This window comes from Fomitopsis serialis, assembly GCF_022376445.1.
Source record: "Fomitopsis serialis strain Sig1Antser10 chromosome Unknown B0H18scaffold_23, whole genome shotgun sequence".
NCBI lineage: Eukaryota > Fungi > Basidiomycota > Agaricomycetes > Polyporales > Fomitopsidaceae > Fomitopsis > Fomitopsis serialis.
Genome location: NW_025954983.1, coordinates 387,227 through 408,925, shown reverse-complemented (window position 1 = coordinate 408,925; position 21,699 = coordinate 387,227). Strand labels below are relative to the sequence as shown.

Below are 21,699 nucleotides of genomic sequence, written 5' to 3'. Positions count from 1 at the left end.
GCTGTTGTCTGTGCGGTTGTTGTGTTACGTAGTAGAATCTAATGGTGATCGACCAGTAACTAATGCGAACTGTGCCGCTTGGTGCGAGACCCTGTGACCGCCAATTTGAAATGGCTGAGACCTACGTATACAGCGGAGACTCAAGCAAGACCCTGAGATAAACGCAAACACTATAGTCACAAAATAAACCCTAGACCATCTCTTCCTTCAAGTCATGGGCCGCGCCCTGCTGTTCCCTCACCATCTGCAATGAAAAGGTTAGATTCGAGGCACGCGTCCCTCACCGCAGAATACGCACAATCCTAACGACGATGGGCGGCTCCATCCATGTCGGGTTCTCGTCCCCGATCGCGAATTCCCGCACGACGACGAAGCCGCAGCTCTCGTAGAACGCGGTGTTGGCAACGTTCGACGAGGAGAGCCAGGACGCTGCGCCGAGCGCGTCTGCCTGCACGTCCCGGGGAATCTGGCAGTCAGCCCCAGACTCGGGCGGTAGGCAGTTACGGACAGACGTACCTTGGCGTTGGCAGCAGCCACGAGTGCGCCCCCGTACCCTCTGCCTTGCTTCCCTGGATGTGTTGCGAGATCGTGCGCGGCGAACATGCTGTGGATCCTCTCGCCTATGGCCGCCTTTATGGCGGCGTCCTGTTTCTGCATCGTCTCCTCCATACGCTAATTATGGTTGCGTCAGATAGTCACCAAGTAGGGGCACGCGTGTATTGGAGAGGGACCCGTAGGATGCATACCTTCTTCTGTTCCGCCGTCCTCACCTTCCGTAGGAAGGAGGTACTGCGCCCGATGATGCGCTCTACGACGGTCGGCTTACCACCGGGAAGGCCGCTGCGAATGCAGTTCACGACCGCCTGTGAGAAGCAATGCCGCTTTACGGGTGCGGATCGGACTCACAAGTATAGATAGGCATCCCCGTCGTTAATCACCAACATCTTCCGCGCATGCACGCGTCCGAGACATTGTAGGAAATACACCAGGCTATCGAGCCAGCGACTCAAGCGCGAGCACGTTGCATCATCCTGCAAGCAAAAACATCACTTCGAGAGCTGTACAACCTTGAGATGATGCGGTGACACACTGGCGTCCTGAACAAGTAACTCCATACGGGGTCGTTCGCGAACGCAGCCCTGTGTGTTGCGACAACGTTCGGAATGTCGGCTGCGCAACGGTGTCAGCACGACGACCTGGGTCCCATCACGGTAAGGATACTTGACTGACCATATCTCATCGGCCTGACATCCGCCGCCAGGTCATCTCTGGCCTGAGGCTGAGCGTCCGAGTCCTCCAGTTTGAAGTACATCCAGAGAGTCGGTGACGCGCCCGGGGGTATCATCGCCTGGGTCGACGACTACCGCTACTTATGTATGATCTGGCATCATCATGTGGCACGTTGACATGCAAGTCACCGCGGCGCAGCAGGTACTACCAAGGAATGCCTGCCTGCGCTCGCAGCAACGGAGGCGCGTGGAAAAGACGACGCAGATGTTGATCGCTACTTAGTATGGTATGGTGTGATAGCGCCCGCGTCAGCGCTGCGGACCTCTCTGGCGGTTGAAACGTTGAGGTTCGCCGCGGCGCGCAGTTGGGACGACGCCGAATGATGGCGATGCCTAATTTGAAAGTGCGGCGGGCCCGACGCAGTGGTGTTCCTAGAATGGCAGGTAAGTAGATCGTTTCCAAAAGTGCTTGAACCGACCACATCGTGAAACTAGGTGATCATGTGTTCCATGGACGTAGTTGTGGCAGACTCTAATGCGCAGCGCCATAGGGTAGCGTATGAAAGGGGCCTGTTTTAAACATGTAATTACTTTACATGTATTATACTGGTTAAATACGACTAACTTACAGGGTCCCCGGGTGTACATGTAAGAAAGTTTTCAGACCAACGGTCACATGATGAGATTTCGCGCGGCGGCGCCGCGCGACCGCATTGGGTCGTCGCGCGACGCGCGCCCGACAATCCGGCGCCTGGCTGCAGTGTCGTGTACTGTCTGACCTGGCCGACTAGTAGTACAGATACTCGTATATCGTAGACTCTGTTCATATCCAAACATAGTGAACTTTTATTTTATTTGACCTGAGTATATTAGTCTCGGAACTTCCGTCCAACTTGGTGCCCTACCGTGACACCGCTGGAGCAGTGACTCCAAGTTCAAGTTGCCAATTGTACTATTATGCGGATACATGGTAACACATTGGCAATGGAGCTGGGTTAGTAAGCCATGCGAGTGTCGCAGTCACTGCCCGCCATCTCTGAAGTACTAGTACTCGACGACTTGAACCTTGTCACTCAAACGACTCCAAAAGACTCGGACCTCTGCCCATGTCGAAACCTAAGTCGCATGCTGGTGTCTTCGTCTCGCATGAATGGATACTGGCTGGCCAGCAGTTTGCAAACACACCAAGCTACGTCCGCGAAGTCCTTGCGAGCCTTCTCACAATGCCATCTGGCTTGGAGATAGCTCTTTTCGGTGTACCATCCACAACTGTCCGTGCATTCATTGCTAATGGCCAGGTACCAATACTCTCGCCCGGAAGTCCTACCCCGAGTACACAAGACTTCTTCTCTGCAGAACCTTCCACCCTTCCTACGTTCAAGGACCTGTGCGCGCTGCCTGTGCCGCCTGTGGAGATGATAGATAAGCTCTTTCGTGCTGTAGGAGAAGAGTGGCTTGCTGGAAAGGTCTCTATCCATTATGCTCACCTCATATCGACCTCGTATGCCACCAGCACTGGTGCCAACTCCCTGGTGCCCTTGTATATTCTCAGTTTCTGGCGCCGTGTGCATCGCATGCGGAGCACCTACACAACCTGGAAAACAGCCGAAACATGGTTGTTGACGTCTGGGCGTGCTCCAGGGCCACTGACCGACTCAACCCGACTCCTCTTGACACGGATACCCCATTCCGGACGCCTTGGAGCTCTTGAAGGGAAGCCGGACACGATAGCTCTCGCCTCATTTCTTTCACGAGAATGGCTCGCATCAGAACACATCGGAATGATCTGTAACATACTACGCACCGATATCGACATGGACGACCACCTTCGAGGGAGACATGCTATTTGGGATGCATACTGGACGTGGCTGCTATGGAGCAGGTATGTAGAAAGGGCACAGGTACGCAGTGCCACAGGAAAGCCTATCCCACCTCCAAAGGTCGTGCTCCCTGCTTGGTTGGTCCAATTTGGAGAGCGCCTCGCAAGTGGGGACCTTCTATCACTGAGTCTCGTTTTCAATTTGAATGGTGCCCACTGGATCGCGGTCGTCGTGGACTTCAGGGTGTGGTCTATCCTCTTCGCGGACTCGATGGGACATAGCATCCCTCCTCAGCTGCATGATCTGCTTCAATGGTGGCTCACACCGTACGCAAAACAGCAGCTCTCTGTATCGCACCTTCCATGCATGCGACAGGCGCCTGGCGACTACTTCTCGTGTGGAATCTGTGCCCCGAACGCTATTGCCCACTACTATCTGCCGGATCTCCATCCCCTCATATTGCCTGATATGGTCGACAGTGCACGGATGGTCTATTTGGAACGTATATGGAAGATCTCGCAATCCTCAGTAAGCCTTTGTGCTTGGTACCCTATCTCATTGAATGCAAGACTCACGAGAGTTACTAACTGCTTAGCCCGTGGAAGCCGCGACATCAACACCCGACTTCACTGATAGTGACCTCGGTGGCGCCCTGCAGATTGATCAGGACATCACCATCATTGATACGTCTATCGACATACCTATCCTGTCCAAGCCCAAGTGTGACAGTGCAGCCATCGCATGCGAGACCCCAAAGGTGCCAGGAAAGCCGATGAAGCGAAAACGGCGTCCGATCGGAATGGGGTTCGATGTGGGGAGCAACCTTAGTGATGAGGGTTCCGAGGTCAACCCGATGGACGTCATACTGATGGGGAAGGCGGCACCGCACCTGAAGAAGCCCGTGAAGAAGCGTCGTCGTGGGGGGAAGTCTCAGAAGAAGAAAGCGGAGAAATCTGTGGCACTACCTGCAATTGTGAGCGTATATGTCTGTGCCAATGCATGTCCACTGAAACTCACATGCTACGCAGCGATCCTTCAAGCCAAACCCTAAGGATATCCTAGGCGACACACCATCAGATGGCGACTCCGAGTCAGAGTTAGATGGGAGCAATACAAGTGGGGACTCGGACGTACCTCATGCACAAACAATAGGACGCCCTCGCAAGCCACTCCTGGACCAGCTCACACGCGAGCTGAATCAGGCGACCGATGGCAAGAAACGCTATGGTTGCATTGGTCGTGGCTGCGATCGGGCTTGGTCTGGTCGGACAAGTGGCCGAGTCCTTTCTCATGCGAGCCGGTGTCTGCACCTGTCAACAGAGTTGCGATCAAAAGCCTCGAAGGCGAGTAGGGAGAACACCCCAAGTGCAAGGCAGGAGCAACTCGCCTTAGTGTTTGCCCAGAAGGTCGCTCCGAATGGCGGCATCACGAACATGACATTGGCGCCGGATCCCTCCACTGTAGTTGCTGCCCAAGCGGCATTGGCACCCGAGAACTCCCGGTTGGTAGCTGTCGACAGCAGACAGCCCAACCCACATGCAGCGAAGTCTGGCCAGACGACGCTCGATGTCATGGTTGGGCGGGCCGGGCGCACTTGGCTGAAGGCACAGCTTGACCCCGCGATCTTGAAGTTCATCTGCTGTAACGGTATTCCCCATCAGTTGTCGATTCAGCGACGTGGAAGAACATGTGGGAGATAGGGAACACAAAGTACATACCTGTGTCCCGGAGTACGCTCGAGGAGACACAAATCCCACAGGAGGCAGAACATGTACGACATCTGCAAATTGAGTATCTCCGCACTCAAATCAACCTCACCATCACGTACGACGGTGGTGCGAATAAGCGCCACCAGTCGTACTATACTGTGCATGTCACGACTGCCGCGCCGAATCGCCAGGTCTTTTTTGTTGATGTCATTGACGGTTGCCGGGTGCGACATACGGCGGACTGGTTGGCACGAAGCATGCTGAAGGTTTGGTTATTGACACATACAAAGACGTAACTCACTCACACTTTTGCTTTTCAGCAAGTTGTTGATCCGATCGGTCGAAGACGCTTCAGCGCCGCTTCATCGGACAGCACTGGCAACACGAAAGCATGTCGGCGCTTTCTGTGTGCGACGGTCCCTACAATCATGAACATACCTGATCCGGTCCATCATACAAACCTTCCGATCAAGAACCTGTGCAAATTGCCGTTTTTCAAGGACGTGATTGCAACTGTACGACGCACCTTGCAATTCTTTTCTAAGTCGGACCAATCTGCTGAAGAGTTGGCGGTAATCCGTGAACGCCTCGGTATACCGCGTGGCCTTGAGAAGATAGGAAAGACCCGGTTCGCGATGATCATTCGAGCTTCGGTGGCCATGCGGCGATGCCTTCCTGCACTCCGAGATGGCTGCTCAAGTGGGAAGATCACTGTGGAGGTACGAAGATTTCAGGAACAAAAGCTTTGCTGTGCTGATCAGCAGCACGTACAGGAAACGCAGGAGTGTTTCATACGCGACTCACCATCAACGTTGGTCTTCGAGACACAGCTGAATCAGGTTCTCAGTGTCGGTCTTCCATTTGCGAAGACGATCGTCCTCCTTGAGTCGCTACAGGTGTCCCTCGCGGATTTGTTCCTTTACTGGTGCGGGATTGGTGCGTCATTGAAACAAGTGTTTGCGCAGAAGGCATCGGGTATTCCAGAGAGCGTGATGGCAGAGATCCGTGCGATCTACAATGCACGCTGGAGCGAGATGTTCGAAGACGGACCTACCGATGCACACCTGTCTGCAGTCTATCTTGACCCGAGTGAGTGGATTTGTGTTGCACTCTGCCAAAGACGGTCTAGCTAAAAGTCTTCACATCGCACGGCAGATTACCTCAAGTCTGACCTTTTCCGAGTCAGCCAATCCAAAGCTAGCTCGTCATCAAAACACGTACAGCCCACAGATCTCGCCTCGGATCCACCACGAATTCAGTCCCTTGATGTCTACAAACGTGTAGGTCACTACTTGATGGCACTGCTCCAAGCCGAAGCAGTGCATGGTGAACACCCTGTCCTGAATGTGCCGAAGAAACAGTGGAATCAGCTCGTAAAACAATTCAAGAGCCAGTTTCTTGCGTACGCACAGAATAGCTACCCATTTACCACTGTTCCGCGGCGCAATGATGGCCAGACTGCCTTGGATTGGTGGATGATCGTGCAGTCTATCCCTCACACTGAAGTCCTTGCTGTACGTCACCCTATATTCATCGAGACGGCTGATCTAATGTGACATACCGTAGGCTCTTGCGATCAAGCTGTACTCTGTCATGCCCAACTCGATGCCCGATGAACGTACAGCATCACTCTTCACGCGGCTGAATAGCCCAGTACGAAACCGGATGACCCTGCAAGCGATGCATCAGGAAAACGCTTTCCCTCGGGAGCTGCCGCATACCACTCTGGAGCCCCCGGAGACACGAGAGCATTGCGCCTCGCTCCAGAGCCCTCTGAGCAACTCTCGAACCTACAGCTACTGCCACGACGCTCACTGGAGCGGATTGCGCCAGTCAATAGAATTATATAATAGACACCTCGTTTTGCGGCACTGTAGTCGTACTTTGCGTTAGCGCCCACCAGTCACGCTTTTCGGGCGGCGGTATCTGGCGTGCGATAGCAATCGATGCATTCTCCTTGAACACCACTACTACCACGCACTAGTACAGCAATTGAATGGCTCGGCCATGAACGTGAAGAGTGCGTATCCCATTGCACGAGAGTAAGTAGTTCTACTAACAGTTCAGCCTGGTACTGGTTCACGAGCAAAGACCCGGAGTAGAACGAAGTCGTCGTGGCGAAGATAGGGGTTGAGGTAAAACGTCGAGCACTGATCCAGGACAGTCTCGCTCTTCCAGCTCCTCGTCATGGCGCGACCCCACTGAGGGAGGAGGTGGCAACTTCGCTCAATATGGGAGACTGGGATCACGGAGCTTCTGGGGCGACCACGGTGAGTGGATTTGGACACCTTGTACATGCCGAGGTTCTGATCGTAGCTGCGAAGCGGTGTGTACCACTCCACAAAGGCAAGTGGCTCATGGAACTGCTGGCCGTAGCTTTCAGGGACGCGGAAAATCGACCGAACACGCGCAACACGAAGACCTTATGATAAACACAGCATTTCGTCAGTTTCGACTCGGATGCGAGGGCGGGAGCGGACGACTAGTATTGACTCACCCTCAAGGGGTTCTGTGGATCACCACCCCCCTCGTGCAGAGATACTTCACGCGCGAGGATTGTATCAAAGCACGCTGCCTTGGCTTTCTTGGGCCCAGACGCAGGTGTTGCGCGTGTGGCACGTACTTTGTCTCTGGTGCGTAAACCTTCCTTCGACACCTGACGCAATGACGGTAAGGAGAATTTGACGTTCTTGTAGGCATCGAACCGTGTCAATTCCGTGATATTCCTCGCGGCGAGAGGCAGTGTACCATCTCTCGTGGTACGCCGGAGATACTCCTCCAGCCGTGGAATAAAATCCGTGCAGCCAAAATCTGACATCAACGTCCCTACCCTCGTGTTTGGGTACGCCGGAGTCTTTGACGTGCGGCGTGCACTTGGGTCGTCCGCAACATCCTGTCCGGCGGAATCTGGCGCCACAGGGAGTTCGTGATCGATGTGTCCGTGCTTCGACGACATGCTGACATCAGCCGCCTTGTCTTCATCCAGCCCATCATCCCGTCCTACTCCTGTCGGCCTTCCTTCCGGGGCATCTTTTCCGAGCCAACGCAAGTATCGCGTGAATTTGCGGATTGACTCTTGCCGAGTGAGCCACTTTGTCATTTGCTGTACGTAGTCTTTCTTGCTGCTTGCTCTGTAGGCCCGTTTTGCGTAATCGATATGCAAGCGCTCCGAATTCTCCGTGTTGAAGCCGTCGCAAGTTCCGAGGAGGCGAATCGAAAGGCCGTAGTGGATCATCGAGTGGAGCTTTGGAATATTGAAGTGCGTACGTATTCCCATCCTGACGAATGCATCCTTGTTTGCATGGAAAGCATCTAATGCAGATTCGAGCTGCAGCAGAGATTCGGTCGTGTGAACCTGGAAGTGGGCGAGATATATGAAGTCGAGGACCGCACGGACAGATCGCAGGATACCCGTGTCGGTAACAGCACCCGTGAGTACACCCAGAAAAATCTTCTCCATGTGCTTATATTCTGTCCCGGTCCACTGGGTGATCGTAGAGATGCCCTTCTTGAACCATCTCAAGTCTGGATGACCGGTCATGGCACGGAAACGACGGTCACCCTCGTCTTCACCACCGACCATTGCAGCGGTTGCCCAATCAACAAGATGATCCTTGAAGACCCCTTTGTGGAGCTGATGCAGTAAGTCGGGCGTGATGCACTGAAAGATGTTGCAGTGCGGTAGCTCCCGCCAAAACGGATCAATGAGGTGCAGGCCCCACTCCTTGAATTCCGTCGGCTGTTCGCCATGGGATTCACCGGCCATAGCGTGGATTGTTTCGTCCGGATCCCGTAACAGTGAGTTGACGAGATCGCCCCGAGTATTCGGACTGACTGTACATTTTGGACAATGGTTCTGTTGACAGCATGCGACGAGACATTGTTCCGGATGGTCTGCAACGTACGCGGCGACAATCGGATACACTCGACGAATGCAACGGTCCGCGCAGACCATCTCGACGCCCGTCAAGCCAGCCGAGATCAACGGATGTAGCATCGAGCGCATACAGGCATGAAAGAGTCGGTAACCTTCGATCTTGCGCCGATCGTCCTTCTTGGTGAAGCACTCGAGCTTCGATGTCGGCAGATACCCGAGCAGCACGGTTGCGCCCGCAGATGGTTGTCGCCTTGTCGATTTGTCGATGTTACCGATGCTCAGATACACCGGGTAAGCCTGTTTGTCACCACTGAACTGCGACAGTTGTGTCTTATCTGACGAGATAATGAGAGGTGCAACTGTCGCACCCGGAGGCAGGTGCTTCTGGATCTCCCACCACCAGTCGGCCGTATTGCATTCGTCGATGACACGCGAGCGTCCATCTGAGTCTTTGAACTGCCTCTTTGGTGCGTTTTGGATCAAACCATCGAATGCTGGATTTCCAATTAACTCCTTGATACACTCGACAGGACGGCGTCGCCAAAGCTCGACCTCCTCGGTAAGTGGTTTCCCGTCTTCATCAAGAACATTCCCAGTGACCTCCCATGTTTCGAGTATCCACCCGGGGCCCTTTGGAAGAGCATCAATGCGCTTGAAGAATTCGCGCTTGCTGCCAAATGATGGCTTTGTTCGGTGCTTTGTCTAGGTATTCACTCTGTCACTTTGAATTCCGAGGTGAGTCAATAGCAAATACTCACGATCTCTAGGTTAAGATAGTCGTCTATTGCAGCCTGTGACAGCCCGGATGTCAGGAGCCACCGCGCTAACTGCCATTCTTCCTGCGTCTCGAAGGGTTGCCACGGAACAGCATTGTCGGCCTTCTGTTGCGCGAGCAGGTTGTCGAATTCGGTATCTGCCTGGCTAATGATTGATGCAACATCTCCAGGGAAGTGCTGTTCCCAGAGATGCTGAGGTAGGCCGTCATCTTCGTCGGGGACATCCTCGACTGTCACTGACTTGGGTTTCCGTGTCGAGGGACTAGGGCCACTTGACATGGCTCCTGACTCGGTGGCCGCTCCCGGGCCTGCCGCAGGATCATCTAGCTCGTCAGGGGTAGGGTCCAAGACAATGGGCTCCTCTATCTCGACGTGTGGCAGGTCATGGTTCGACGCCGAGTTGCCTTGACCGGAAGATGATAATGGGGTATGTCTTGTGTCCGCATCCGCTGGGAGAGCAGACACTGATGATGCGGCTTGCTGATGGGCTTTTTCGATGTCGGCGGCAAGTCGCCTGTCTCGCGCACGCAGAATATCTCGGTGAGCCTGCGTCTTGTGCGAGTTGAGCGCTTGAACAGTTCGCTTCGTTGCATTGCAGCCTGCGATTCCACAGGTGTACACAGTTTTTGGAGCCTTCATATGTATGATAGCTCGTAGGATTAAGAGTAAGTGATGAAGATTTTGGTATAAGAAGCAGCTTTGAACGTGTCGAGACAGTAGACAACTCGGTTGAATGTCGAGGGATGGGCGCTAATTATCTGCGGCCACGAACTCGGCCACAAGCCACTGAGCCACATCAACCACGCGTACTTGAACAGTAAGTCCGCTCGCCGCTCACCACTTCTTCTTTCGCCTCACCCCTCATGCCGAAACGCAAAGAGCCCCAGCATCACTTCGAAGGCGATGATTCGGATGATGATCCACCTCGAGCCAAGCGTCAACAACATGAGAGAAGTGGCAGCCCTGCCGTTGTTCGAACACCACGGTCACGCCAGCCCTCAAAGAAGAAGTCTGACCAAAGTACGTCCAAAGAAGTGGTTCTAACTCGGTCGGAACTGAACTGATGTGCCTTGTAGTGGAAGAGCAACTCGCCAAACAAGCAGACGAACTCGCAAGAATGAAGAAGCAGAAGGACAAGTATCAGAAGAAGCTGGCTGCTGCCTTGCGAAAAACCGGAGTAGGAAGTAGAAGTCGTGTGGCCGACTCTGCTAGAGATGACAGCGGTTCAGATGTCGAGCCAGAGAGTGAGACGGGGCAGACAGAAAATGAAGACGAGGACAGCAATGAGATTGTCATATCGTCATCGGTGAGTCTCATTATCAACAAGGTGGCTTGAATATCCATTGCGACCACTGACACTGAATGGTGCTACTAGTTCCAGAAGAAGGCATCCTTTGACTTCGCCACGCCCACACCTGCAATATCGAAGTCCCAACGCCGCCGCATGCTCGACAGTAGCCCCGAGCCGGAAACTCCAACCCGGACACACACACCCAACGTCACTGTGACTGAGCTTGATTCAAGTATGTCTCGGTCGCTCGTTCGTGGTAATGACAACCCCGCCAGGACTGCGACCACGTCAATGCCAATTGTTCGTGGAGCACAGCGCACTCCGAGTCAGGCTCACCCCGGGTCGCCACAGACAAGCCACAGGCCGTCTGAGCCACTCTCAAGTTCCCATGGTGTCAACGCACCTCGCGGTGCACGGTACGCCTTTGTCAAATATCCCTGTGGTAATCGGGTTGAACTGAGCTGCCTTCGTCAGCACCATTACCCCGAGTCCCCGACCAGGCTCATCTCCTCTTCCTGTGCATCAGACTCCGACCACAGACACCCAAAGGGCTTCTCGGGCAACTCAGGAGGCGGCTACGCAGCCATCGGAGCCTCGCAAAGACTTACTAGAGCCTCCGTTCCAGGGTGATTCCATCCCCCAAGGCCGGCCGAAAGCAAGCGACTACATCGATGAAGTGAAGACCTTACTCCTTGCCGCCGTACGGTTCCTTGAATGCCGACTGTACACCATCAATCCATACCCTAACGACGAACAACTTGCACGCTGGGCGATCGAATCGTGGGCGGATGCGTGTGATGAGTCGGAGCTTGAGCATCGGTACAAACTGACGACCCGAATGCTGACCTTCGTGCGCATTCCTCTCCCATACGCACGTAGATTGTGTCACTGACTTGATGACCTCAAGCTGAAGGGCCGGAAGTCAAACGCCCGACTCGACGTTCTCATACAGGCTCGGCAGTGGATCACCCGGCTGCATGGCTTTAGCAGCGATACCGACAGGAATGCACGGCGACAGAATGCCGAGCGCGCCGCAGCCCTCCTTCATGAAGCCGCATTTCATTATAAGGTGCTGTTCCCTTCTTCCTCGTCGTACATGTGGCTCACTGCCAAACTATGGGCCATCTAGGCAGTTGATACCGAGACTGGTGAACGTTCAGGTTTCGCACAGCACAAGATCGTCTCCCGAATGGTCGAGCAATGTTTCTTCAAGGCACGAATTCCGTCTCAGTCACTCGGTGTCAAGCATAGCAGGTATTTCAATCCTATCAGCGCGGCAAGTCTCGCGTTCATCTTCACTGCGGTACAGTGTCTCCTCACTTTTATCTCCCTCAAAGACCATCTCACATCGCCTTCTCTCAGCTCGAGGCTGCAATCGAAGAATGGCGGTCTGGCACACACGAAGAGTGTAACTTCCGTGAGGAACCAAATGCACCACGCTTCAGAGCACACCTGGATGATGTCGAAGAATGGGTCAACGCATCTCCCGAACAGACACAGAACATCCGCGTTGTGTAGCTCGGGAGTGTGGTACCCCCGGGCGCGATGTTCGAGGGGTGGGTCATTTCGCTGCTCCCTGATTGGAGGTGACATGGGTGGAAGGGGTTTTGAGAGTGGAGGGGAGATGTGCCGAGAAATGATCTCGCAACGATGCCTCAGGGTTACTGACCTTGTCCTCGGTTCTCCAAGCCTTGCTGACGACTCCGTTCCCAACTCGCTCCGTGGACTCTAAAGCTCTGTCTCGTTCTTGTCCTTGTTCTCGTTCCGAAGGTGCCCCACTCTGGCTCTGCAGTCGCTGCCCTTCAAGTCGCTAAACTCGTTCCGCGGTTGTCTCGTTCTCGTTCCGTGGTCGCCTTCCTCGTTCCGCGGGTTCCTGTGCTCGTTCCGCGAGCTCCTACGCTCGTTCTGCAGCCGCCTATGCTCGTTCCGCGAGCTCCTGCCAGTGTACTCGTTCCGAGAGCTCCTGTACTCGTTCCGCGAGCTTCTGTACTCGTTCCGCAGGCTCCCGTACTCGTTCCGCAAGCTCCTGTACTCGTTCCGCGAGTCCCTGTCCGGGTCCTGTATCTTCCGAGCTGTCCTGGCCTCCAAGTCGTAGGACTTGTCTTTTCTCAATTACGTGGCACCGTGCACGTCCGAAGATCCTTGATTGCCCAAGAAGGTCACTGTTGACCAACCCGGGGAGCCTCTCCCAGCTCCAACAAATGTATGAGGGACCCACAAGCTGTGCTCGCAGATGTCTAGATTCGGAGGTGGGGAGAACTAAGGTATGTACAAGTCTTCGTGGCACTGTATGCCGCCGAAGCTGACTAATAGTAGGTACTTGCTATATATGGTAAGTAATGCGAAATCGCACGAAGTCCATCAAGTACAGTAGAAATGGGGTATCGGAAGGAATAGCGAAGGTTGTCAATATGCTCGGAGGGAATGGCACTGACCAGATAGCTCAAAATAAGGGATATACATACTGTCCGGGCCTATGTGGGGGCACTCCCCACATCTCCCCCTTACTCAAATTGTGACCGTCCCCGGTCACCCACTCCCCGCCGCGACGGCAACACTGCCTAACCAAGAGCGATCCATTGCGACATGAATGACGCGAGTCCATCCGCTCGATTAACTTCTGTGCTGCATCCCCGAGTTGCGCTAAGACCTCGCACGCGATCTTTGTCCTCATTGAGCCAGCCGCAGTCCCCATTCGCCTCGCCACTCCGAGCCCTCTCCGCCTCCGCATACGGCCAGTGCCCGTTCTCGTCCAGATGGCAGCGGCTGATCAGCTCATCATCGCCCGCCTTCTCCGACATCTTGACCTCGGCTGACTCCACAAGTAGGCACTCTCGCAGCCCAGGTTCTTCCGCGTGATCACGCTGACTGGCTGACCACCAGGTCCAGCTCCTCTCCGAGGCTTCCCCATCCTCGGATCCACGCTCTGTGGTTGCCCTCGTTCCGCTGGGTTTTGCGTATTGTCACCTCGAGTCGCACCTAACCTGCGCCAGAACCCCGCGCGCAACCGCCGATCTGCCTCCGCCACCGCCTTCTTCGCCTCATCGCGCGGAAGAGACTCGACGACCCACTGCCCGCACTCGTCAAGGTGACAGCAGCTGACCAACTCGTCCTCGTGCGCCTCCTCCGGGATCTTGGGCTCCGCGACCTCTACAAGTAGGTACCCTCCGAGTCCTGGTTCTTCTGTGTCCGAGTCAATCGTCCTCTGCGCCCCGCCAACGGGTCGGGTACCTCGCTGAGGTCCCTCCTTACTGGGTTCTGCACTATGTGGTCGCTCCTGGTCCGTCTGGCCATGCGTATGTAGGTTCTCGAGCTGGCCCATCTCGTTCAGCCTCGAGTATTCTCTCCTCTGATCGCTTGAGATCACCGCGTCAGGCCCAAGTTGTCCGCGCTCGTACGCAAGGTACCGAGCTAGCCACTCGCTCCGGAGGGTTTCCTCATCAATCACCCGGCGTGCGTCGTCTTCCGCTATCCATCCGTCGGTCTGATTGACCCAACGCAGAGCCTCCTCAGCCTGGGCCCGCGGAACGTGCCCCCATAATCGACGGCCATCCTCCGCAATATGCCAACACGCAACGAGGTCGTCCTCAGGTGTCTGCTCCGGCATATCGGTGTCGAACTCGCCAAAGTCTCCTAGCAGCCAGCCTTCCTCCGGTACGCTTTGACTCGCAGACTCCGGCTCGTAGCTTGGATCATCTACGCCACATTCTGCTCGCGGTCCCTGCCACGGTTCATCCGGCGAGTCACTGGTCTTGCTGGCTTGCACTGTACAATCCGCGGCCTCCCGTGTGCAGCTCGGTTGTTCGGTCGTCACATCCCACTGTTCCATGTGCGTAGATATCGCTCGTTCGCCACGTCCTCGCTTCGTGTCCCACTGACCAGATTCCTGGCCACGATCCCGGTTCATCTGTGCCCTACGCTGGTGGATGACCTTGTCGCAGTCCCCCTTACTCAGCTCGAAGCTCCCGTCCTGCTTCGTCTCGCTGCCCTGCTCGTGCCCGAGCCCACTTGTCGTGCGTCCTTGCCACGGTACATTGACTGATTCCGCGAAGCGTCCGATTTCCTGACCGCTTGTCCATTCATGCTCGGGGCGCGTGGTGTGCTTTTGTGCGCTCGACAACCCTTCCACGACCGCCATCCATCTCGACGCCCTCCATGTCTCGTCACGGCCGGTACGTTCATCAGCCCGCTCCCCCATACTCGGCTTGACACTCGCGTGCTGGTCCACCGTGGCACCCATCTCGCGTCCTTGGCCCGGTATGTTTGCTGGGTCCGTGAACGCCCTGGCCTCACTGATCTCGACGAATTCCATTTGTAGCACCTCTTCACACCCGCCATCCTGCTCGTATCCGCCAGTAACACCGAATCCACCGCGTCCATCATCCCTCCGCTTCCGTGGCGATTCCTCCGCCAGGCTTCGATGCCACAATATGTCCAGTACGTCCATGGACTTGTCGGTTGACCGGCTGGCCTCGGTGATCCCGACTTCCCAGACCTCTTCGTTACCACTCTCCTCGGTGTACTTGCCTGTCTCCTCACGTCTGGTGCGTCCGTGTTGCCTCCGCCTCCCTGACGATGTTCCGCCTGATGCTTCCCAGTCTCGCCTCCTCTCTCCCTGAGTCTCGCCATCGCCAGCCCATCCGTCCTCAGGCTTCCTCTTATCCGGCTTTAAGCTCGCGCCCCGGTTCGCCTCGCTGCACACTCGTCCACGCCTTCCTCCGATCCATTGTTGGCACGGTGCGTATTCGCAGTTTGCTACAAATCCGCTCGGCTGGCTTATCTCGACCAGGTTGACCTGCGACACGGCCTCAAAATCGCCGTCCTGCGCTCGCTCGCCCATTCCCTCCCACTCTGCACGTCCGTTCTCTCCTGGCTTTCCCGTCACCGTCCCCACTCGGTCCTGTGGTCTCGCTGTCTCCAGCGTCTCCCTAAGCCCTGCGTGTTCATCGGCCAACTCGGGCTCCCCATTACTCGGCTGTAAGCTCGCGAGCTGGTCCACACCGCCGTGAGCTCGTACGTGCTCCCCCCCTGCACTTCGTTGCAACGATTGGTCTGTCCCATCTCCCGGGAGTCCATCTGGCTGGCTAACTTCGGCGAATCCTCCCTGCAGTGCCGGTTCTTGCCCGTCCGACTCTGCGATAGCCAGCGCGACATCCCTCGCCACTGATACGTGTCGTCGCCTTGGTATGTCCGGTGAGTCCACCAGTCCTTCGGCTACCTTGCTGGTCCCGAGCGAGTTCCCCGGTAGAACTGTCGCCCCATCCCCGTCTTCCGTGCACTCGCCCTCTCTCTCGCACTCGACACGTCTGCTCTCTCCCGATATGCGTTCTGACGCCTCGGCTAAACCCTGTGATTCTGCCGCTCTGAAGCTCGCGCCCTGGTCCGTATTGTCCTGCACCTGCGCCAACTCGCCCGCCGCGGAGCATTCCGGAGGTACGTCTGTTCGGTCCATGCGAGCCCCGTTTGATTGGTCGCCTGTTTCCTCTCGGTCGGCCTGTCCATCCTTGGTCTTTGCGCACGACAACATTCCCGGCTCGGCTTCCAGCCGTAGGGCGTACCTCGTGTCCTTCTCGCTACTCCTCTCGTCAGTCACCTCCTCCTTACTCGGCTTCAGGCTCACAATCAGCCTCGTCTTGCAGCATGCGAGTCCACCACCTGCTCCCTGGCGTACGGGGTCCTCCCGCTTACTTTTGGGTTGCTCGTCACTTGGCTCTGGGCCTCGCATCTCGGGCCCCGGCTTTCCTCTACTTGGCTCCAAGCTCTCGCCCTGCTCTGTCTCGCATGCGCGTACGTCCTCGAGGTTCGCTTTCAGCCCATATGACTGGCAGACCCCAGGCTCGACTAAGTCCTCCTGCGGAACCACCTCGCCATCGCTATCCTTCGTACGCGCGCCTGCTTTCCTACACGCGGTACGTCCGTTCTCTCCTGCCGTGCGTATCGAAGTCCTTACTTGAACCCGTTGTCTCGCCACCTCCTGCATCTCGCTGGGTTCGGCGCTTTCACCCGCGGGCTTAGGCTCCCCTTCACTCAGCAGCAGGCTCGCGCCCTGATCCGTCTCGCCGTTCGCCCGTGCAGGGCCATCCGCCGCCAATGGTTCGTCAGTTGCAGCTTCCCCAGTCGGTCCGTCTTCGCCACGCCTTCGCAGCGATGTTCCTGAGCTAGTTAGCCCCCTCGCCCGTAAGATATCGATACGCTCGTGAGTCATCTCGCCTAAACGTGACTCCCAGCTCGCGCCCCAGCACTCCACATTTCCACCATAGGAAATATCTCTGGCGAGGTTTCCGTCTACTCCCTGCTCGCGTTCCTTGTGACTCGGACAGTCTCCCCCGCACCTCTCGACCTCGCTTCGCTGCAGAACGACATACCTCCGTACATTCCTCGGCTTGTCCTTTCCTGTCGCATCCATATCTTCCTTGACTCGACCCCTGATCTTCGTCGCGCTCGGTAAGTGCTGCTCGCCACCCTCGGATCGTCCAACCGCAGTGCTCGCCCATCCCTGGTCTGGACTCGTCGCTGGCTCCCCTTCCTGAGATGCACGGCCTTCCTCTTCGGACTCGGCTTGCTCGCTGCTCGGCTCCACCCCTTGCATCTCTTGGGTACTCGTGTCAGTCTCGCCGTTGCCAGGCTCGTTCCTCAGACTACCCTCTCCCCCCGTCGTGTCCTTTCTCGTGTGCTTGCTCGGCCGGCTCCTGACGCACGCATGCGTCGTGATCTGGGACCTACGCCTCCCTCGCTGGCTGGCTTGCGTTTCGACTGGCTGCTCCTTCCCAGCCCTCGCCTCATCGTTTCGCAAGAGTGTCTCGAATCTCTCGAATCGCCCTTGAACTTGAGTCCCGGTGGAGTTTCCCGTCTTCCTATGCTTGGACGCGGTGCGTTGCGTACGCAGGCTTCCCTCCCCCTCAGCGCGGGCCTCTACCGTTACACTCGTCTTGCGACCGATCGCTGCTCGATCGCTCCGCTGTACCTCGCTTGCCCTCGATCGCTCTTCATCGTCTGCTGATCTATTGGCCTTCGCCTTCGGTAGGTTCTGACCCTCGCCAGCCTCCGTCCGTCCGTCCGCTAGTCTCGAGGCTTCGTTCCGCTTAATTCGCCACTGAGTCTTCTCCCTCCGCTCCTCGTTGGCTCGGAGCTGTACTGGTCCCCCCATGTGACATCCACCTTCCCCAATCGCTGGACTACTGCCCGTCGCTTCCTGTAGCCCGTGTCGCCAGACTGCGTTGTACGCGAACAAGCTCGGTAGATGAGTGGTCCAGTTTGACCTCAGGACGTGTGAGATAGCACGTAACCCCTCCGTGGCTCGAGAGACTAGCACGCCGGTGTTAGAGGACTGCGGCGGCCTTGACCCATGCACTTGAACGGTCGTCACCCCGGGTCCTCTCTTCCCTAGCTCCGCCTCCTCCGACTGACTGTCGTCGACGTCCCGGACCTCGGCACGCTTGCTGTCGGCAGTCTTGTACCTCGCCCCCTGCAGCTCGTACATGCGCATCGAACCATTCACCGTAAGGAATCTGCTCGCGAGTCTGTTCTCCTCCCTCGCTCTGGCCAGCTGCCCGTGCGTGTGCGCCTCGTCTGGGTCCTGTGGCTGGACGTCCCGCCTACCGGCTCGTCTGGAAACTCGTCTCATGGCCACCACGAGCCCTCCAACCTTCTCGTGCTCCCTCCGTCCCGCGCCGCTGTCGTCGTCCGCACGCTCTCGATACCGAGGTTCGCCTGCCGTTCCTTCCGTGACGTGGTCTCCGCTACCTGCTAGTTGTTTCGCGCATCGCCAGGCGATCTCGAGTGTCGACCTGCATCCGGACGTCCGCATCTCCTCCATACGTTCCTCCCATAGCTCCCTTTGCCCGTCTGAATCCGCAACTTGTCGTCTTGATGCATCCAGAGGTCCGTCTCGTTCTCGCTCTTTCCTCCGGCGCACCTCCATCTCTGAGCTCGCCCGTGCCGTATCCGCAACTGCTCGGCTCTCCATGTTCTCGCTCCCGTACTCGCGTCCCGCCTGGAGAGACAGAACATGCTGGCTCGCTGTGACTTCCGAGCGGGCGTGCCTTGACTCTCCCGTGGGCGTGATGGTTCGGCTCGTCCGTCTGTCGTAGGTAGCCTCGTAATAGATGCTCTTTCCTCCGGCCCTCCGCGTAACTCGAGCTTGAATTCCTCTATGCGCGTCCTCGATACGTCCCATCGTGTCCAAAGCAGGCCCTAACTCCACATCATATTGACCCTCTCCCGCTTCAGATGCTTGTGGACGGCAGCTGCCTTCCTCCTCCTCCTTAGATCGCTCCGGAATGGACGTTCTTCCCACTGAAGCTTCGCCTACGTGTACCGTCTCCTTCCGCGCCAATGCGATAGCCCAGGTCTGCGAGAACAACGGTACCGCAAGTAAGCGACTGGTCGTGGGGGCTTTATCGGTGATTCCAGCCTCCGTTGAGACTCGTCCGAACGTTGGCGCTCCCTCCGCGTCCAGCTTCCTTCCCTCCGAGGGACCATCCCGCCCGGCAATGCTCCGTCTCGCCGTCTTCCTTAACTCGTCTTGTTTCTTCCGTAACGCGCCGTGCTCGATCCTCGTCCATTCCATGTCCGTCGCTAGGCTCTCGATGTTATCCTTTCTGCTTCCGCATGCCGTTCGTTCCGACGCAATGCACTGGCTTAGCGAGACTTGAGAGCGGGCTGAGTTCGGGTCCGTGTATTCCTTTAGCTGTGAGTCGCGATTCCCGCATGTCTGTCTCGCCGGTTCTTGCGTTGCAACAGGCCCGACGTGAGCGAGTGTCCCTTCCGATGTTGAGTTTTCGGTTTCCGAGTCCGCCGGCTGGCCCCTTGGTGCGCGCATATCGATGCCCAGACCTGCTCCGTCGCATTCGTTCAGTCGTAACTGTTCAGGTGACTCACTTGCGCATAGAACTGTCCGTCTCGCCGCTCTGTTACGCTCGAACCGTTCCCACTCGTTTGCACGTTCCGGCCTGGAACCACTAGCATCCTGCGCATCGCTGGATCGCTCGTCTCGAGTGTCTGCTTTACTTAAGGTATGGACCCTCTGGTCGTGGTGCTCCCACCTGTACGCCTCGTAGGCGGTTCCTTCCGATCTTACGGTCTCGCGGCCATGAACTGCCGCAGGGCCTCTCGCGTTTCGCCAGATAGAGTCGTGCGCTGACAAGCTACTAGTATTGAGGAGACACACAAGCCGTGAGAATGCGCGCGCCGAATCTTCGACCTGAGCGACCAGCGAGGCGCCAGTAGGCTGTGCTGACCACAGTTCGGGCGCTTGAGCGATCTTCTCTCGCCGGAGTCCTCTCCCCACCGACTCTGCCTGCAGCCGCTTGCGATCCTCGCGCAAGCCCTCATCCATCGCGACCATGGTGCCTTGTTGGATCCTCGCCTGACCAGCACACTCCCAGCCTCCCTCGCGTCCAACGCTCCGCTGCGTACCCGAAAGCGGCGCGTCGTCAACGGCTCCGAGCTCGAACGCCTTCATCGCGTGCTCCTGCACACGCATGCCAGATCTCGCCGAGGGAAGTGAACGTCCCAGGCACGCGTAGTCGGTGGAGGAAATCCCATAGGTGAGCGTTGTCTCTGTCGCTCGAGTCACAACCTGTCTGAACCCCTGCGCTTCCTCCGCCTGTCGCTCCTGCTGCATGCACGCATCAAGCTCTTCCGCCGTCGCGCCATCCCGCCTTGCGGTATCTTTCCAGATGTGTGATGCGTGCGTCGCCTTCGTCTGCATGCATGGTGTGCCTCCTGGAATTGATATGGAGTCTTCGGCTTGCGAGGAAGGTGGGCAGCTTGTCATTGAACTTCTGCCGGTACGTCTGTCCTTTAACGCTGTTGTTGCGACCCGCCTGGTCGCCTGTGACACCTGTGCAGCTTGGTATAGCCGCAGCCAGTCGTTTCCGGGTTTGAAAACTCGTCTTGCCACTGCCAAGAACCCGCCGACCCCCTTCTGTTCCTCGCTGCACGCGCCAATGGCTGCGCCTGAAGCCTCACCAGCCGCCATCCTCTTCTCGTCACGGCCTAGCTCGCCATCGAAATCCCGGCCGTGCGCACTACCCGTTGCCGCTAGGTTCCTGCATGCAACCCCCGCCCGCCGTGAGTCTCTCGCTCGTCGTCCGAGCTCATCCTGCTCGCTCGACGCCCCGCCTGTGCCGCATCCAGGAATCCCTATCCTCTCGTCGATTTCTCGTTCGAGATCGCTTACACTCGAATCCTTGTAGGTCCGCACTTGGTCGACTAAGTACGCCATACCCGTTCCTTCTCGATCTCTTCGTATCGAGGCCAGTATCTCGCCGAACGGGGCCCTGTGTCGGTAACCGACCTCTGCAAGACATGCGTCGCTCCTCGTAGTGATTCCGCCGGTGAGTCTAACCTTCGTAATCACATCTCGCGCCTGTCCTGATGCTCGTGTCTCCGTTCCAGTTCGCTCCCTGAGCCACGGGTGATCGTCCTCGACCATCAAGACTCGTCTCGGCGCCGCCGGCAGCTTCCCGAGCTCCTCCGTCTCAGCGCCGTGGCGGTGCACCTTGGACTCACGGTGGTCTGTCGTGTACGTCCCCCCCGTGGTCTGCACCTTGGCCAATGGCATCTGTTCGCTCGCCTCCCGCGGACGCCCCTCTCGCTCGCGCGCACCCTCGTATTCGATGCTCTCGCTCGTTGGCCCTGTTCCTTGAATCGCGTGGCCGCGTGCTTCGTTACTCGCTGGACTCCAAGATCTGCCAGTTGAACCTTCGCCCTGGCTCTTGTGTCCTGACCTAAGGCTGACGTTCACTTGACAGACTCCGGCTCGCGGTAACGTTTGCGGAGGTGATTGCTCGTCCTGTCCTCGGCTCACTGCTGCAACTCCTTCCGACCTGCCGTACTGGTGCGCCGTCGCTTGCTCCGGGTTCGCGGGACTAACAGTCGTGTCCGAAGGTATTGCGTCACTGAACCGCGTGGCCGTGATCCTAGCGAGTCCATCTCCCACAGGCTCATCGTCTCGCTCGAACATCCTTGCTGTGACCCCCGATATCTCAAGG

General features: G+C 56.9%; 5 protein-coding genes across 5 annotated transcripts; 2 read left to right on the top strand and 3 right to left on the bottom strand.

Annotated features, from left to right (window-relative positions):
* Window positions 1-25: 25 nt before the first annotated feature.
* B0H18DRAFT_247132 (uncharacterized protein) lies at window positions 26-1,561 on the bottom strand. The gene is made up of 7 exons (XM_048037276.1): window positions 1,231-1,561; window positions 1,091-1,170; window positions 907-1,031; window positions 747-840; window positions 517-672; window positions 299-448; window positions 26-244 (listed from the first exon to the last, which is right to left on the bottom strand). The coding sequence occupies exons 1-7, from the start codon at window positions 1,343-1,345 to the stop codon at window positions 191-193; spliced, it is 774 nt and encodes a 257-aa protein (XP_047894960.1). The 5' UTR covers window positions 1,346-1,561; the 3' UTR covers window positions 26-190.
* Window positions 1,562-2,335: 774 nt separating this feature from the next.
* Window positions 2,336-7,187, top strand: B0H18DRAFT_1117915 (ribonuclease H-like domain-containing protein; the record flags this gene model as incomplete). The annotated part of the gene is made up of 10 exons (XM_048033676.1): window positions 2,336-3,577; window positions 3,645-4,022; window positions 4,078-4,696; window positions 4,750-5,024; window positions 5,079-5,477; window positions 5,532-5,847; window positions 5,914-6,272; window positions 6,325-6,411; window positions 6,923-7,028; window positions 7,105-7,187. The coding sequence occupies 10 exons, from the start codon at window positions 2,336-2,338 to the stop codon at window positions 7,185-7,187; spliced, it is 3,864 nt and encodes a 1,287-aa protein (XP_047894959.1).
* A 1,946-nt stretch (window positions 7,188-9,133) lies between these two features.
* Window positions 9,134-9,690, bottom strand: B0H18DRAFT_874619 (uncharacterized protein; the record flags this gene model as incomplete). The annotated part of the gene is made up of 2 exons (XM_048040365.1): window positions 9,134-9,337; window positions 9,394-9,690. Coding segments are annotated over 2 exons (501 nt in total), but the record flags the coding sequence as incomplete, so codon positions are not given.
* A 584-nt stretch (window positions 9,691-10,274) lies between these two features.
* Window positions 10,275-12,952, top strand: B0H18DRAFT_1210230 (uncharacterized protein; the record flags this gene model as incomplete). The annotated part of the gene is made up of 9 exons (XM_048036357.1): window positions 10,275-10,431; window positions 10,488-10,717; window positions 10,787-11,002; window positions 11,054-11,118; window positions 11,177-11,552; window positions 11,610-11,771; window positions 11,832-12,005; window positions 12,065-12,216; window positions 12,437-12,952. The coding sequence occupies 9 exons, from the start codon at window positions 10,275-10,277 to the stop codon at window positions 12,795-12,797; spliced, it is 1,893 nt and encodes a 630-aa protein (XP_047894957.1). The 3' UTR covers window positions 12,798-12,952.
* A 6,898-nt stretch (window positions 12,953-19,850) lies between these two features.
* On the bottom strand, window positions 19,851-21,269 carry B0H18DRAFT_1000367 (uncharacterized protein; the record flags this gene model as incomplete). Its single annotated transcript, XM_048028212.1, has 2 exons — window positions 19,851-20,263; window positions 20,332-21,269. The coding sequence occupies 2 exons, from the start codon at window positions 21,267-21,269 to the stop codon at window positions 20,137-20,139; spliced, it is 1,065 nt and encodes a 354-aa protein (XP_047894956.1). The 3' UTR covers window positions 19,851-20,136.
* Window positions 21,270-21,699: the final 430 nt, after the last annotated feature.

Coding starts and splice junctions, on each gene's coding strand:
- B0H18DRAFT_247132 (XM_048037276.1), bottom strand. CDS start 1,345: ATGATACCCCCGGGCGCGTCACCGACTCTCTGGATGTACTTCAAACTG. Junction 1,171..1,230: donor TGTCAGGCCGATGAGATATG/GTCAGTCAAGTA, acceptor ACCGTTGCGCAG/CCGACATTCCGAACGTTGTC. Junction 1,032..1,090: donor GTTACTTGTTCAGGACGCCA/GTGTGTCACCGC, acceptor TTTTGCTTGCAG/GATGATGCAACGTGCTCGCG.